Source organism: Cornus florida, unplaced genomic scaffold, assembly GCF_030987335.1.
Source record: "Cornus florida cultivar Cherokee Brave unplaced genomic scaffold, ASM3098733v1 CherokeeBrave_3.0.0_Hap2_Chr04, whole genome shotgun sequence".
NCBI lineage: Eukaryota > Viridiplantae > Streptophyta > Magnoliopsida > Cornales > Cornaceae > Cornus > Cornus florida.
The window spans coordinates 58092604-58106486 of record NW_026775574.1 but is presented as its reverse complement, the minus strand read 5'-3'; the positions used below and the strand labels follow the sequence as shown (position 1 = coordinate 58106486).

Here is a 13883-nt window from a genome sequence, read left to right as displayed (position 1 = left end):
AGGTAGTAGTGTCTTTCTATAAATGTAAAACTTGGCCACCTCCTAAACTCACAACTCTTCAAGCTTGACTTTGTATCGCGACCCTTGTAAAGGACCGGTCAAGTGGTGAACTCTATGACCCAAAACTACTCTCTCATATTCTCTATACCTCATTTGTTTGAGTTATTTTACATTGCATTTCTTTAGTTTTTAGTGTAGTATAATTCAACCAATAAACTCTCTTTTGATCATTCGTCCTACTAATCCAACATTAATTCCAAGAATACAGCTTTTTCCCCTTAGGATGATCCCTACTTACTCTAGCTACATTAATAGTTAGTAGTGGTAGTGGCATTCTATAAATTCAAACTTGGCCACATTTCACATTTCACACCACATTCTGTGCTTTGGTTTGATGACACCAGATCCAAGTCCCTGTGTTTGGGTCGTTACAGAAGTGAGATTATTTAGTGGTGTTTCACATCTATACAAACACATAAAAATACACATATGTAAGCCAAACAATGTACACCACACAATAGTCAAATTGGGTCCGACTAGTCTCACTAAATCACACTAAAGCCCTAATATAATATATATATGTAAATAATGATGCAAATGCCCCAAAATATGATGTCTATAACTAACATGTCCTCAATGAAATGAATGAGTAGTGTTGGGAACTATTCTTGAACACTTAACCTGACATGGACCTACACGGCCTGAACATGAAAATGAACGAAAAAAGAAAGCCGGGTCCTCACGCCACTCTAATCCTTATGGTGAAAATCTTTAGTGGTGTAAGATCAAAGATCAGATCATGAGCTATCAAATAGATCCCCCAGCTGGGCTATTGCTCTTTTCCTTCCTTTCTATCAACCTGACATGACGTATAAATCAGCCACCTTGGCCATGACAATGCTTTATAATTTAAATAAAAAGCATATCGGGACACTTCTGGTCCATTCGCTCAATGATAATCTCCATGAGCCCTTTAAAATCTATGTTTTGGGCCAATTTTTGATATACAAATGGCCTAACATAAAAGCTTCTTCGTTGAGATTCACAGTCTCTGTCAGTTCTGGGATGTAGGCATATGCCCATAATTGAAGAAGCCACATAAGACCTACCACCAAACAGAAGTCCAAGATAAAGTTAACACCCGAGAAGCACAGGAAGCAATTCAGAAAGTAAATAAGAAATGCTTCATGCTCGGCTATGTCATGGACAATGCCCTCAGTGCCTATCTTATATGCTAAACAAAGGGTAAATTCATTTGTAGACTTACCCTGAGCAGGATGTTTCTCTTTACAGCCTGAGAGAAAAGAATCTGTTAGCCCTCTATGGGGAAACCGTCCAATGAGTGTAACAACATCTAGCATAGTGGGACTTATGGGCCTATTCTTATCTTTTGACCAAAAGAGGCACAATGCTATTAGAAAAACTTTGTTGATCTTAGATGACTCAATAGAGAGAAACAGAAGTTTATATATTCCAGTCTTCTTCAAGGATTTACCAAAATGAGGCTTCAATCTCTCCACCCATGACTTCCAGGCAGTGGTAGTCATTTTACCAAATGCTAAAGACTGAATATCGTACTCAAACCCCATGAGTCAATTAGAAGAGTGTATAGGAGTAAGGGTGTAAATCATCTAGTTCTGGAGAGGGTATCTCTACGAATGTGGGCTAAGCTCATAATGTCTTCCCCGTTCATCCATTGATGATCCAACCGAGGAATTTTCTTCTTCGGGTAAACTGAAGAAAACATGGGTCATACTACCAGGCACACACAATTGATTATTATTTTGAATTATGGCGATTTGATCATTTTATTTCAGACTATTGGGGATTCAAGAAAAATCCCATCGCTAGTTAGAGAAAAGGGAGTAATAATGTTTATTTTCCTAACGAAGAAAACATAAAACCTAGAAATTAGGGAAAACAACCAAACAACGAAGAACAGAGAATCGTTCGCCAGTGTGGATGTGGTTTAGCCACGTCACCAAGGGTCAAGTCAAATAGTCAATGTTCGGGCAAAGTCCACCTCAGCAAGATAAGTAATAGGCCACCACTGGGCCTGGAACTTTGAACCAACGGTCGGTCGATGGGCCTTGCACCACGATCCGACCTAGCCACAAACTGTCGATTGATGGGTCTCAAATCTCGATTCGATGTAATAACAAACTGTCAATCGATAGGCCTCAAACCTTGATTCGATGTAATGACAACTGTCGATTGATGGGCCTCGAACGACGAACTGTCAATCAACAGGTCATAAACCTCGATTCGACGTAACGACAAACTGTCAATCGACGAGCTTTGAACCTTGATCTGACGTAGCAACAAGCTATCGATCGGCGGGCCTTGAACCTCGATCCGACTTGGCCACAAACTATTAATCAATGGGCCTTGAACCTCAATCCGACGTACCCACAAATTGTCGATCGATGGACCTTGAACCTCGATCTGACTTGGCCACAAACTATTGATCGACGGTCTCGAACCTTGATCCGATATACCCACAAACTGTCGATCGACAGACCTTACACCTCGATCCGACCTAGCCACGAACTGTCGATCGACAGGCCTTAAACCTTGATCCGACCTAACCACGAACCGTCGATCAACGGGCCTTGAACCTTAATTTGATATAACCTCGATCCGAGCAATGTAGAGTTATGGTAGGGCTCTTCAAGTGATGATAGGATGCAAAAGGGATTTTGGAATAGAGGATGGAAAATTAGTAATGTCTTGCCCATTAAGGCAAGGCCCAGTTTAAGGATAAGAGCAAAAGACAGCTGGAATAATACAATTGCATTTACAACTTGCCACTTTTAGATCATTCAACAAGAAAGGTACACTTGGCAGCAGCTCCAGAAATATAGGGATTAAGGCAACACGTCCCAAAGAGGAATGACCCTGACCCGTTTTCAGGATGAAGGCCCAACAATGTACCACCTGAATGACCTAAGGCTATAAAAGGAGGCAATTATAAAAAAGCGAGGGTCAAGAGAACTGACGACAGCTTCTTCCCGACCATTGCTCCAATTCTCTCACTAGACTAGTTTTTCCTCTCTTCACCTACCTCTTATGCATTCCTCATATTGTTTAGTGGTATATTCCTAGATCTTTTGACTATTCAATGACCCTTAAGGAACAGGTATCTACATTTAGCGACTCTACTGGGGATTATCTTAGCAAAACGATGAATCCAAATGAGGTTCCCCCTCCGGCACAGGCAGAGGTGTCTGCCGTCGGAGCCATCAATGTCAAGGCCAGCAGTGCCAAAGCCACCAGCGCTAGAGCCACCAGTGCCAAGGCTGCCAGCTGGTCGTCGTCCTACCATAGGCTTAAGAGTGTGCATTAAGGCAAGGGCCAAGTTTTACATTTGTAGAAGCCACTACTACCTTTCACTATAAACATAGCTAGGGCGAGTAGGGATCGTCCCAAAGGATTATGGGGATTGAGCAATGTCGGAGTTGATTGTGGTATCCCTATTAGGGCTAGTAGGTCGAGTGATCAAACAATTGGTTGGTTGGTTGATTAAAGAGCAACTAAATTAAACTAAGTAATAGCAAAAGAGTGCAATTAAGAGCAAGTAAGAGAGAGAAGAGTCTTGGGGTTTAGAGATCACCACCAAGCAATGCATTTCTATATTATTGACAAGTGATTAATGAGGGCAAGTAGGGTGTTGCAATATTAGAGTGTGTGTGTATTTGGTTGATTCAACAAACAAGGATGACTAGTTAAGCATGTATTGTCTAAACATCATGTGAAAGGCACAATATATCTAAGCAGTGAAGTATATATTGTCTAAACAACATGTGAAAGGCACAATAAATCAAAACAAGTCATTAATCCTTTCATTAGGCTCACAACCCAAATACAACACAAGATTACAGACATATACTAATTACATTCAAAAGCTTGGATCATCAAACAATAAGCATAGATTGTCCTCCCATTTAACACTACACTACGACTACATTACATCTAAGCTATTAGCATGAAAATAAACTAGGGGAGAGGCACAATCCATCAAGAGATAAGCATGAACCATCAAGAGAATCACAAAAGCATTCCTTTAAGCACTATGTTTTGACAATTCCTAAATCCATGGCATCAATACACATAGACATGCATCAACAACACAAAATCTAGAGACAAGAACATGAACATCAATTCTAGCATACATAGACATATGGATAGAATGAAATGATCAATTGGAAGCATTAAACCACACAAATCATTGATTAAACAAGATCTATAAATATCAAAGTGTCAAAACATTAATTATAACACTAATCCCTCAATAATACACAAGATTAAGATATAGAAAGCATGTTTGGGGCTAACTCTAGCCCCAAGAGGATGTCTAGCCACTCATGGTGAGGATGCTCCAACCCTCAATGGCTAACTCCATGGAAGAGGTTTGCTCCTTGTTGATGAAGGTCTCCAATGGTGTCTCTAGCCTCCTCTTTCTCTAAACTTCCTCTCCACGAGATGATATCAAAAATAAATGTGGGCTCACCTTGAAAAAGCAATCCTTATCCTTATATAGGTAGGTCAAAATAACATCCAAAATGAGCTAGGGTCGTGCACACAATATTCTCCAATGATTGGATAAAGGACAACTTTCAATGAGCTGGAACTTTAACTTTTTGCACTCATAGGAAGTTCGATCGATCGAACCTTGGACTTGGATCGATCGAACTGGCTGAGATCGATCAAACTGAGGCTGGATCAATCCAACTGGCTGAGCTTTTTGGAAAAAGACAAATCCGAGATATTTTGGGAGATATTTTTGGGAAAAGGACAAAAGGTGGTTAATGGGTGGTACAACTATGGATAGGATCAATCATTTGGATAAGGACAAAGGTGTTTAATCGATCGAAGAATGATGTTGGATCGATCAAAATTTTGGACTTAAGTGCTTTGGGTCAAGGCTTAGATCTATCTTCAAGTGCTTAGATTGATCAATGTTTGATCGATCGAACCTTGGACTTGGATCGATCGAACTTGCTGCTTTGCTTCATTTTGCTTCTTTCTTCCCCACTTTGCTCCTTTCTTTGTTCAACCCCAGAATTGCTTCAATTAAGCTCTTATTTGGTTGAGTTAGCTTATTTTCGGGATAAGTGCTTGAAAATGGAAATAATACGAAATTAATCTAAAACAGTAAAGTAAGATAGATAAAGGTACTAGAATGCCTAAGCTTAAGGGGTTTAAATACGCACTTTTCAGTACTCATCACACCCCCAAACTTAAATATTGCTAGTCCCTAGCAATGAACTAGAAAGTAAAGGAATGAAGTGAACAACTATACAACTATAATGAGAAAGCAATAAATGGATAACGCCACTTTTGTAGGGAACACGATTGCACTTAGCACATGCAACAAGCCTTTTAAACCCCTAGGTTACCCCTAGTGGACGAGTGAAGTCTCGTGAGGGTTTCCAGAAATGGTACCCACAAATATTAAGCTCATTTTTGTCAAAAGAGGTACCAATATTGCAAACAAGCATTGGGAGAAAACTATCTCAAGTATGCAATTTTTTAACCGTTTTCAAGCAATCTCTCAAAATTTCAATATCAAACAAGCAAGTATGGTCCTCCACACATCAAGAAAGTGATCATGTAAATCAAAACAACTCTAGAGTTCTTTTGAGTGGACCGGCATCAATGTGTTGCTATCTTAGCCAACTAAAGAATAAATCACATCCTTACCCTCAAACTAGCATACAAATCTAGTACCGATCATCAAGATAAAAAGTGGACCTTTTATGAAAGCTTTATTGTTCTAGGTGCATTTATTCTTTTCACTCGATTTTTTTTTTTTTTTTTTAGGATCAAAGATGGAAGCATAGTGCAATGTGTTGATCTCTTAAGCTTTCTAGCCATTCATGAGGTCGAGCGTTAAGTCAATGACTCCCAAACTAGATGGCTTTAGGGCACTAGGTATTCAAACACCCCTACGGACTTACAAGCTCAAATCAACTAGGCTAAAAATCAAGACAACAACCATCGAATCATTTCCTACTTCTCACCTCTTTGAGATAAGTCCTCACTTTTTATTGCTTTTGCTTTTTTCTTTTTTTTTGATTAAACAAGTTCAATTATTAACCTAGAGTTTGGGCCTTCCACCTTTCGGCGTGAGAAGTTCAGTGCTTGATGAGGCTAGAATCCCGGCTACTTAGTGAAAGGGGTTATTATCCACCTTTATCAAGAATGAAAGCTTTCAATGCACTACTAGCTCAATTGGGATATAACCAATTCAATAATCAACAAAGCATGTACCCCATAAATGAATGCTAGTGTGCGCCTGTGCTAGTGTAGAAAACTAGAGTGAATCTCAAAACAATCACAAAATCAGGATGATGTATACCACAAGTGCAAGCAAGATATCAATCTTTCAAAAAATTTACTCCTAAATGGCATTCATAAGGCATACAAGGAGTATTGGACTCTCAAGTCAAGCAATTTTTAAATTTTAAGCAATGTAGTCCTCAAAAGATCAAAATCATAGCTAGGTATGGACCAATCATAGAAATATCCTTCAGATACACGAGTCATGCTAAAAGTTTGAATTTAAAACTATCACTATAGAGCACCATTCCCCCCAAACTTAAATTGCACAATGTCCTCAATGTGCAAAGAGAACAAAGGAAAGAGTATACCAGTGTAACTAAGCAAGAATGATTAGGACTGAAGTATCCGAAGTGGGTGGCATGCCCCCCAAAACTTGGGATGAACTGTGGTCCTGAAAATTGGCACTTGGATAAACTTATCAAATAAAAAAATGGGATAATCAGTGTACAGTGAACATGCAATTGTAAATGGGATAAACAGAAAATGAAATGAGAGAGGTATAAGGGTGGTCTTGAAAATTGGGTAGCACTCTCTCACTGAAGTCACTGTGATGCACCTGATGGAGTCAAACATACAGATATGAGAATATAATCATATGACATCCATAGCAAAAATAGATATATAAAATAGAGAAAGTATGATGGCCCAAGTTTTATAAACCCGGTGCGTCAGTGATGATCAAAAGATGACCCGATAACGGATCCGAAATGCGGAAACGAAAGTTGAAACAACGGTCTCTAGAGATACAATGCGTCTCTAAGACACCAATGTGACCCTCAATGAGGTCATGGAACCCAAAGGAAAATAAATGCGGAAGTGTCATTTCAAAAACGGACAAAAAGGAACCTAGGGGCAAAATGGTTATTTGGCAAAAAAAATGGATTCAAGTGCTATCGAGCACACCACTAGGAAGACAATGAAAAACTAGTGATGATGGACTCAAGAATTTCATTATCCAGATTCCGGACGAAGGAGAAACGACAAAACAAAAAAAAAAAACAAGCAATAAAGCTAAAAGGATAAACTGGTAATTATCCAAAAATATCTGGGTGCAACCGAGCACACCGTTGGATAAACAATGAAAAATTAATCAATTTCAAAAAAAAAAAAAAACTCACTTGATTTGGAGTCCGGATGAGGGAGAAAGGTCAAAAACAAAATCGACGTCGCGGCGGCCCGACGAAGGCCGTGACAGCTACAGTGCCGTCAACCCACTACTGCTGCAACTGAGAGTAAAACCGGGCATCTAAACGGAATTTTCTGGAAAAACTCAAAGAACAAAGCCCCCCTAAAATCAAGTTTTCTACCCGATTTGTGGGCGGAAACCAAAAAAAAATGCATTGCAAAATGTCCAAAATACCCTCAAGAAAATCAGGTCTAGAGGTCAAAAATCGTTCCAAGCTACTGCCCAAAGAAAGGAAATGGGGCTTCGGAATGTTTTTAAATTGCCTAAATTGAAAATACAATCGTAAAATACACCCACAAGACCCCCGAAAGTTTTGGATCGGTCGTCACGCTTTTTTAAAAAAAAAAATTGATGAATAGTACCAAGTATATTTGCACTAAAGTCGGCAAAAACATGGCAGCAATGATTTTTCGGAAAAAAATAGATTTTTGAGGGCCAAGATGGCCTTTTCTGGAAAAACACAAAGAAGAAACCCCCCTCAAAATTGAGTTTTCTATGTGTTATGTAAGGAAAAATGAAAAAAAAAAAATGCATTTTGAAATACCCGAAATTCCCCTAGAACAGAATAGGGTAAAACTCCCTAAAAATGCTACTTAGAGTCTTTGTTTCATCAAGGATGGTGTTGTTTGCCAAAGTGAGCATGCAAGCATATGTAATGTGATAAAATAGATGTGTTGCAATGGCCTATGGCCTCATGGCATGTCATATGCAAAATAGAACCCTTCAATGCATTAATCCACATATCTTCCATAGGCGACAATGAAGTTCAAAGTTAGCATATATTTCACATAAGTGTCTTTGGCCCTTAGCCTCATTACAACCACATTCTAAGAGTGTCAAAAGGTGCACTTAAGTGCACATTACATAACTTAGAAAATAAGTACAAGTTTTATTAAAGTAAGCAAAAGTAAGACAAGATATGCTAACATATGCATATTCTATATCATCAAAAATACTTCAAGAACTCTAGTGAGTCTAAGAATGCTGTGCATCCAACACTAAGGCTTTTTTACCTGCAAAACACCCATTAACTTAAGGGTGAGTAAACAAGTTTACTCGTAGGGAATGCATGGGTTTATCTTTGTACCAAGTTACAATCCAATACCATTTAATTCATGCTATCAAGTGACAATAGAACGTTCAACATAACACAATGAGATGTAATTTTACAAAGTTAACAACTTGGAATTTAAATGCAAAATCAAACCAAAGTGGATACTTGGACGTCACGCCGGATCAAACCGACAATGTGGTTACTTTAGGGTTACTAGCCCAAGGTAACCTCCCTATGTGCGCACTAGACTTATAAAGGGATTTTCCCCCGTACTAGAACCATGCCCTAGCCATAGTCATAACAATGACATCCCCAAGTTTTCAAAATCAACATTTTGTGCACATTACATATATGTATCAACATAGCATATATATATATACAATGTAAAGCCATCAACATGCACAAATCAATTTTGGAAACACAATATATGCCCTAAGTTCTTAACTAAAATGGCATGAAGAATATTGAATGATCATTATGCAATTTGCCACTAATTACAACAATATCATTCAACAACAAGAACATAGCCTCACAAGTATGATATACGTTTAAAATCATAATTTAAACAATTAAATAAAATAACTAAATTTCCTAGATTTCACTTCTCATCCAAACATGCTCAATTTAATATATGTTATAGTACATGTCATGGTTATTATATAAATCACTTCAAAACTTAATTTAAGTCATGGGAGCATATAAATAAAAATTAATTAAATTAATTCATTAATCCCTCTAGATTTTAAAACAACTCTAAATGACCTCAAATTAACATAAGTTATGAATCAAGCCATGGTCATGTTATTTATCAAGTCTAAAGTGAATTACATACAAGTCACAATTAATCATTTATTTCTCATTTTAATACAAGACAAACATATAACTTAGATATCACTATAGGAACAAATAAAATCACTTAGAAGATAAATGATAACACTCCCTACCTCAATAGAGAATTGAATCTCTATAATCCAAGCAACCAAGCTCAAAATGGAAAACAAGTTTAGGGTTAATGAAGAGGGGAGTGAGAGGAAGCTTTTGTCTTCCAAGGTTTTATGTTTAAGGTGAGTGGAAGGAGGCCAAAATGAAGAAAAAAGCTATTAACTAAGCTTTTCTTCAATGGTGGCTAGGTTATGGTTCTTGAAGACAAGTGAAAATGAAAATGATAAAGTGTAAAATGGTGAGTGGAAGGACTAAAAATCCTCCACTCACTATATGCTCTTACACTACCTCTCTCACACACACAATGCAAGACTAAATGGTGAACCTACACTCGTCATGAATCTATGGTTCATCCTAGGCTTAATCTCAAGCCTACACTTGTCACCATCCTATGTAAAATTCCAAGACTTAATATTGAACCTACATTTGTCAACCATCCATGCCAACAAGTGTACCAATCCTAGGCCAACAAGTGGGTGAATCTCCACCCTCCACATGTCATCATCCAAGGCATCAAAGTGTTTCCACACAAATGTCAACAAGTGGACCAATGAGAGTGTGACACTTGTCACACTTTCTGAAAATTGTAAACAATTCCTTTTTGAAAATATCTTCCAAATTAAATTACAAAATGATCCCAAAGACGAAAAATAATTACTTTACTTAATTACCCAAAAACCCCTCAAATTATGGATAATTACAAAAAGTCTTGTTTTCATGGTTTTACAAAGAAAGTAAGCATTTAATATGCATTTCTACAAAAGTAAAAATATAGATGTCATGGAATTTAAATATCATGGATGTATGTAAAACCGGAATCAAATCCGAGCACAAAAAATGAGGTTATGCATGGAAAAACGAAAGAAACGGGAAAAAGACGAAAAAAGAAAATCGCCAAAAATGTAAAAGGAGGAAAAAGGTCGGGTCATTACAACCTACCCTCCTTAAAAGGATTTCGTCCCCGAAATCGAGTCGTACCTGAAAAGGAGAACAAATGGGGATACCGTGAGTAAACCTCCTGTTCGAGCTCCCAGGTAGCCTCCTCAACACCGTGATGTCTCCACAAGACCTTAACCAATGGAATGGTCTTGGTCCGCAAGACCTGCTCCCGTGAATCAAGAATCTGGACCGGACCTTCCTCGTAGGTCACGTCCTCATCAACAACCACATCAGTCCACCGCAGAACATGCGATGGGTCCGGCTCGTACTTCCTCAACATAGAGACATGAAAGACGTCGTGAACCCTATCTAGGTCTGGCGGCAATGCTAAACGATAAGCAACTTCACCGACGCACTCCAAAATCTTAAATGGTCCGATGAACCTAGGCGACAACTTGCCAGTCTGCCGAAATCTCAAGAGCCCCTTACGCGGAGAAATCTTAAGAAAGACATGATCCCCTACCTCAAAAGAAAATGATTACCTTCTCTTGTCAACATAACTCTTCTGTCTACTCTGTGTGGTAGCCAACCGCTGCCGAATCAACTTGATCTTCTCTGTAGTCTCAATAACAATGTCGGGACCCAAGGCAATAGTATCACCGACCTCGGTCCAACAAACTAGAGATCTACAAGGTCTGCTATACAATGCTTCAAAAGGTGCCATGCCAATACTGGCCTGGTAATTATTGTTGTAGGTAAACTCAACCAAAGGCAAGTAGTCCTCTGAACTACCTCCAAAATCCAAGATACAAGCCCGCAACATATCCTCCAATACCTGAATGGTGCGTTCCGACTGTCCATCAGTCTGAGGATGGAATGTCGTGCTAAAATGAAGCCCCGTGTCAAGAGCCTCCTGAAAACTCTGCCAAAAGTGAGAGGTGAACCGCGGATCCCTATCCGAAACAATGGATACAGGAACCCCATGAAGCTTGACAATCTGTCTCACATACAGTTCACTCAGTCTCTCTGCACTATCTATCATTGCCATCGGTAAGAAGTGAGCCGTCTTAGTCAACCTGTCAACTATGACCCAAACGGTATCATTCCCTGCCTGAGACCTCGGAAGTCCCATCACGAAATCCATAGTGATATGCTCCCATTTCCACTCAGCTATTGGTAATGGTTGTAACAATCCTACCGGTCGCTGATGCTCTGCCTTCACTTGTTGACAAGTAAGGCATCAAGCCACGAATTGTGAAACATCCCGTTTCATGCCCTGCCACCAAAACTGTCGTCGCAGATTGTGATACATCTTTGTACCACCAAGATGAACTGCGAGCCTGGAGTGGTGAAAATCCCGAAGAACGTCCTCAGGACAAGATAATGGAACAAACATCATCCCCTTGTACCTGAGACCACCGTCTGAATGTAAGGTCCAACCCTCTACGTTCTCGCCGCCTGAAATCTAAACATGGATGGCCTTCATCTCCCCATCCTCCAACTATGCCTCAATAATCCTGCTAACAAGTGCCAGTTAAGCCACAAGGGTAAATAAAATAGCCGGTGAAATATCCTCATAACACTGTAAACCAAGATCTGCAAGCTCTTCTAACATCTTCCATCTATGAAGGGAAATGCTAGCAAGAGTTCCCCATGACTTCCTACTCAATGCATCAGCCACCACATTGGCCTTACCCGGGTGATACTGTAATTCAAAATCATAATCCTACATAAACTCAACCCATCTGCGCTGTCTCAAGTTCAAATCCTTTTTAGAGAAAAGATACTTGAGACTCTTGTGGTCGGAGAAAACTTCAAACTTCCCCCCGTACAAATAGTGTCTCCACCCCTTCAGGGCAAAGATAACTGCTGCTAACTCCAAATCATGTGTTAGATAGTTCAACTCGTGAGTCTTCAACTGTCGAGACCCATAAGCAACCACCCGCTCTGTCTGCATCAAGACACAACCCAAACCTTCTCGTGAAGCATCATAAAAGATCATATAACCTAAACCACGTTCAAGAATGATCAAAACTGGAGCCGATGTTAACCTGACCTTTAGCTCCTGAAAGCAAACTCACATGCCTCATTCCATACGAACTTGACCCCCTTGCGGGTAAGTCGAGTCATAGGTGCCGCTAAACGAGAGAAATCCCGAACAAATCTCCGGTAATAGCCGGCTAGGCTAAGAAAACTCTAAATCTCAAACACTATCTTTGGACGCTCCCAATCCATCACTGACTCAATCTTTATTGGATCCACTGTAACACCGCCCCTTGACACAACATGTCAAAGGAACTTCACTTCTGGTAGCCAAAATTCACATTTCTCGAACTTGGTGTACAACCGATTATCCCTAAGGATCTGCAACATTGTCCTCAAATGATACTCATGCTCCTCCACCGAAGCTGAGTATATAAGAATGTCATCGACAAAGACTACAACGAACTGATCAAGATGGTCACTAAATACACGGTTCATTAAGTCCATAAAAGCTGCTGGAGCATTAGTCAAACCAAATGGCATCACTAGAAACTCATAATGGCCATACCGTGTGCGGAAAGTGGTCTTGGATACATCCTCATCCTTAACCCTCAACTAATAGTAACCCGATCTCAGATCAATCTTCGAAAAGCATGTCGCTCCCTTCAACTAATCAAATAAGTCATCAATCCTAGGCAAAGGATACCTGTTCTTGATTGTTACATGGTTCAGCTTGCGATAATCGATGCAAAGTCTCAAAGACCCATCCTTCTTCTTCGCAAAAAGAACCGGTGCTCCCCAGGGTGAAGCACTAGGACGAATAAAGCCCTTAGCTTTCAAATCATCCAATTGAGCTTTCAGCTCATCAAGCTCTGCCGGTGCCATACGGTGCAGTGCCATAGAAATAGGTGCAGTACCAGGAATGACATCGATGGCAAAGACAACCTCCCGAAGAGGAGGGAGTTCTGTCAATTCCTCCGGGAAGACATCCAGAAACTCATCTACAACTGTCGAAAAAACACGGCCTAGACTGTTACCCTCGTCACCTAACAGGCTAGCTAAGTAAGACCTATGGTGACTCCAGTCACCGATACTGAAAATCATCGTCGGGTGGAAATCGCTCCGATCTCCCACGAAGTGAAAATAATCCCCCACGGGAGGGCAAACAGACACTCGCCCACAGAAGCAATCAATCGTGGCACGAAAGAAAGACAACCAGTCCATCCCAAGAATGACGTCAAAACCCGTCATGTCGAAAACAAAAAAATTGAACTCCAACGTCCGTCCAGCTATCTCGATAGCACAACCCCAACAAACACGGTCCAAAAACACTGGACCACCAACTGGTGTGTCAACACAAAGGAAACCATCCCGCTGTGTGACCTCCAAACCTAAAGAATGTGCAAATGATGCAGATATGAATGAATGTGATGCACTTGTGTCAACAAGAACTCTAGCCCAAGAACTGAAAACTGGAAAGATACCTCGAACTGT

General features: G+C 39.9%; 1 protein-coding gene across 1 annotated transcript in view; it reads right to left on the bottom strand.

Annotated features, from left to right (window-relative positions):
* Window positions 1-13613, bottom strand: part of LOC132305012 (uncharacterized) — a 56311-nt gene extending 42698 nt beyond the window's left edge. The window contains exon 1 of the mRNA XM_059802697.1: window positions 13277-13613. Within this exon, the coding sequence (XP_059658680.1) occupies window positions 13277-13613 (337 nt within the window). The remainder of the gene's footprint in view (window positions 1-13276) is intronic.
* Window positions 13614-13883: the final 270 nt, after the last annotated feature.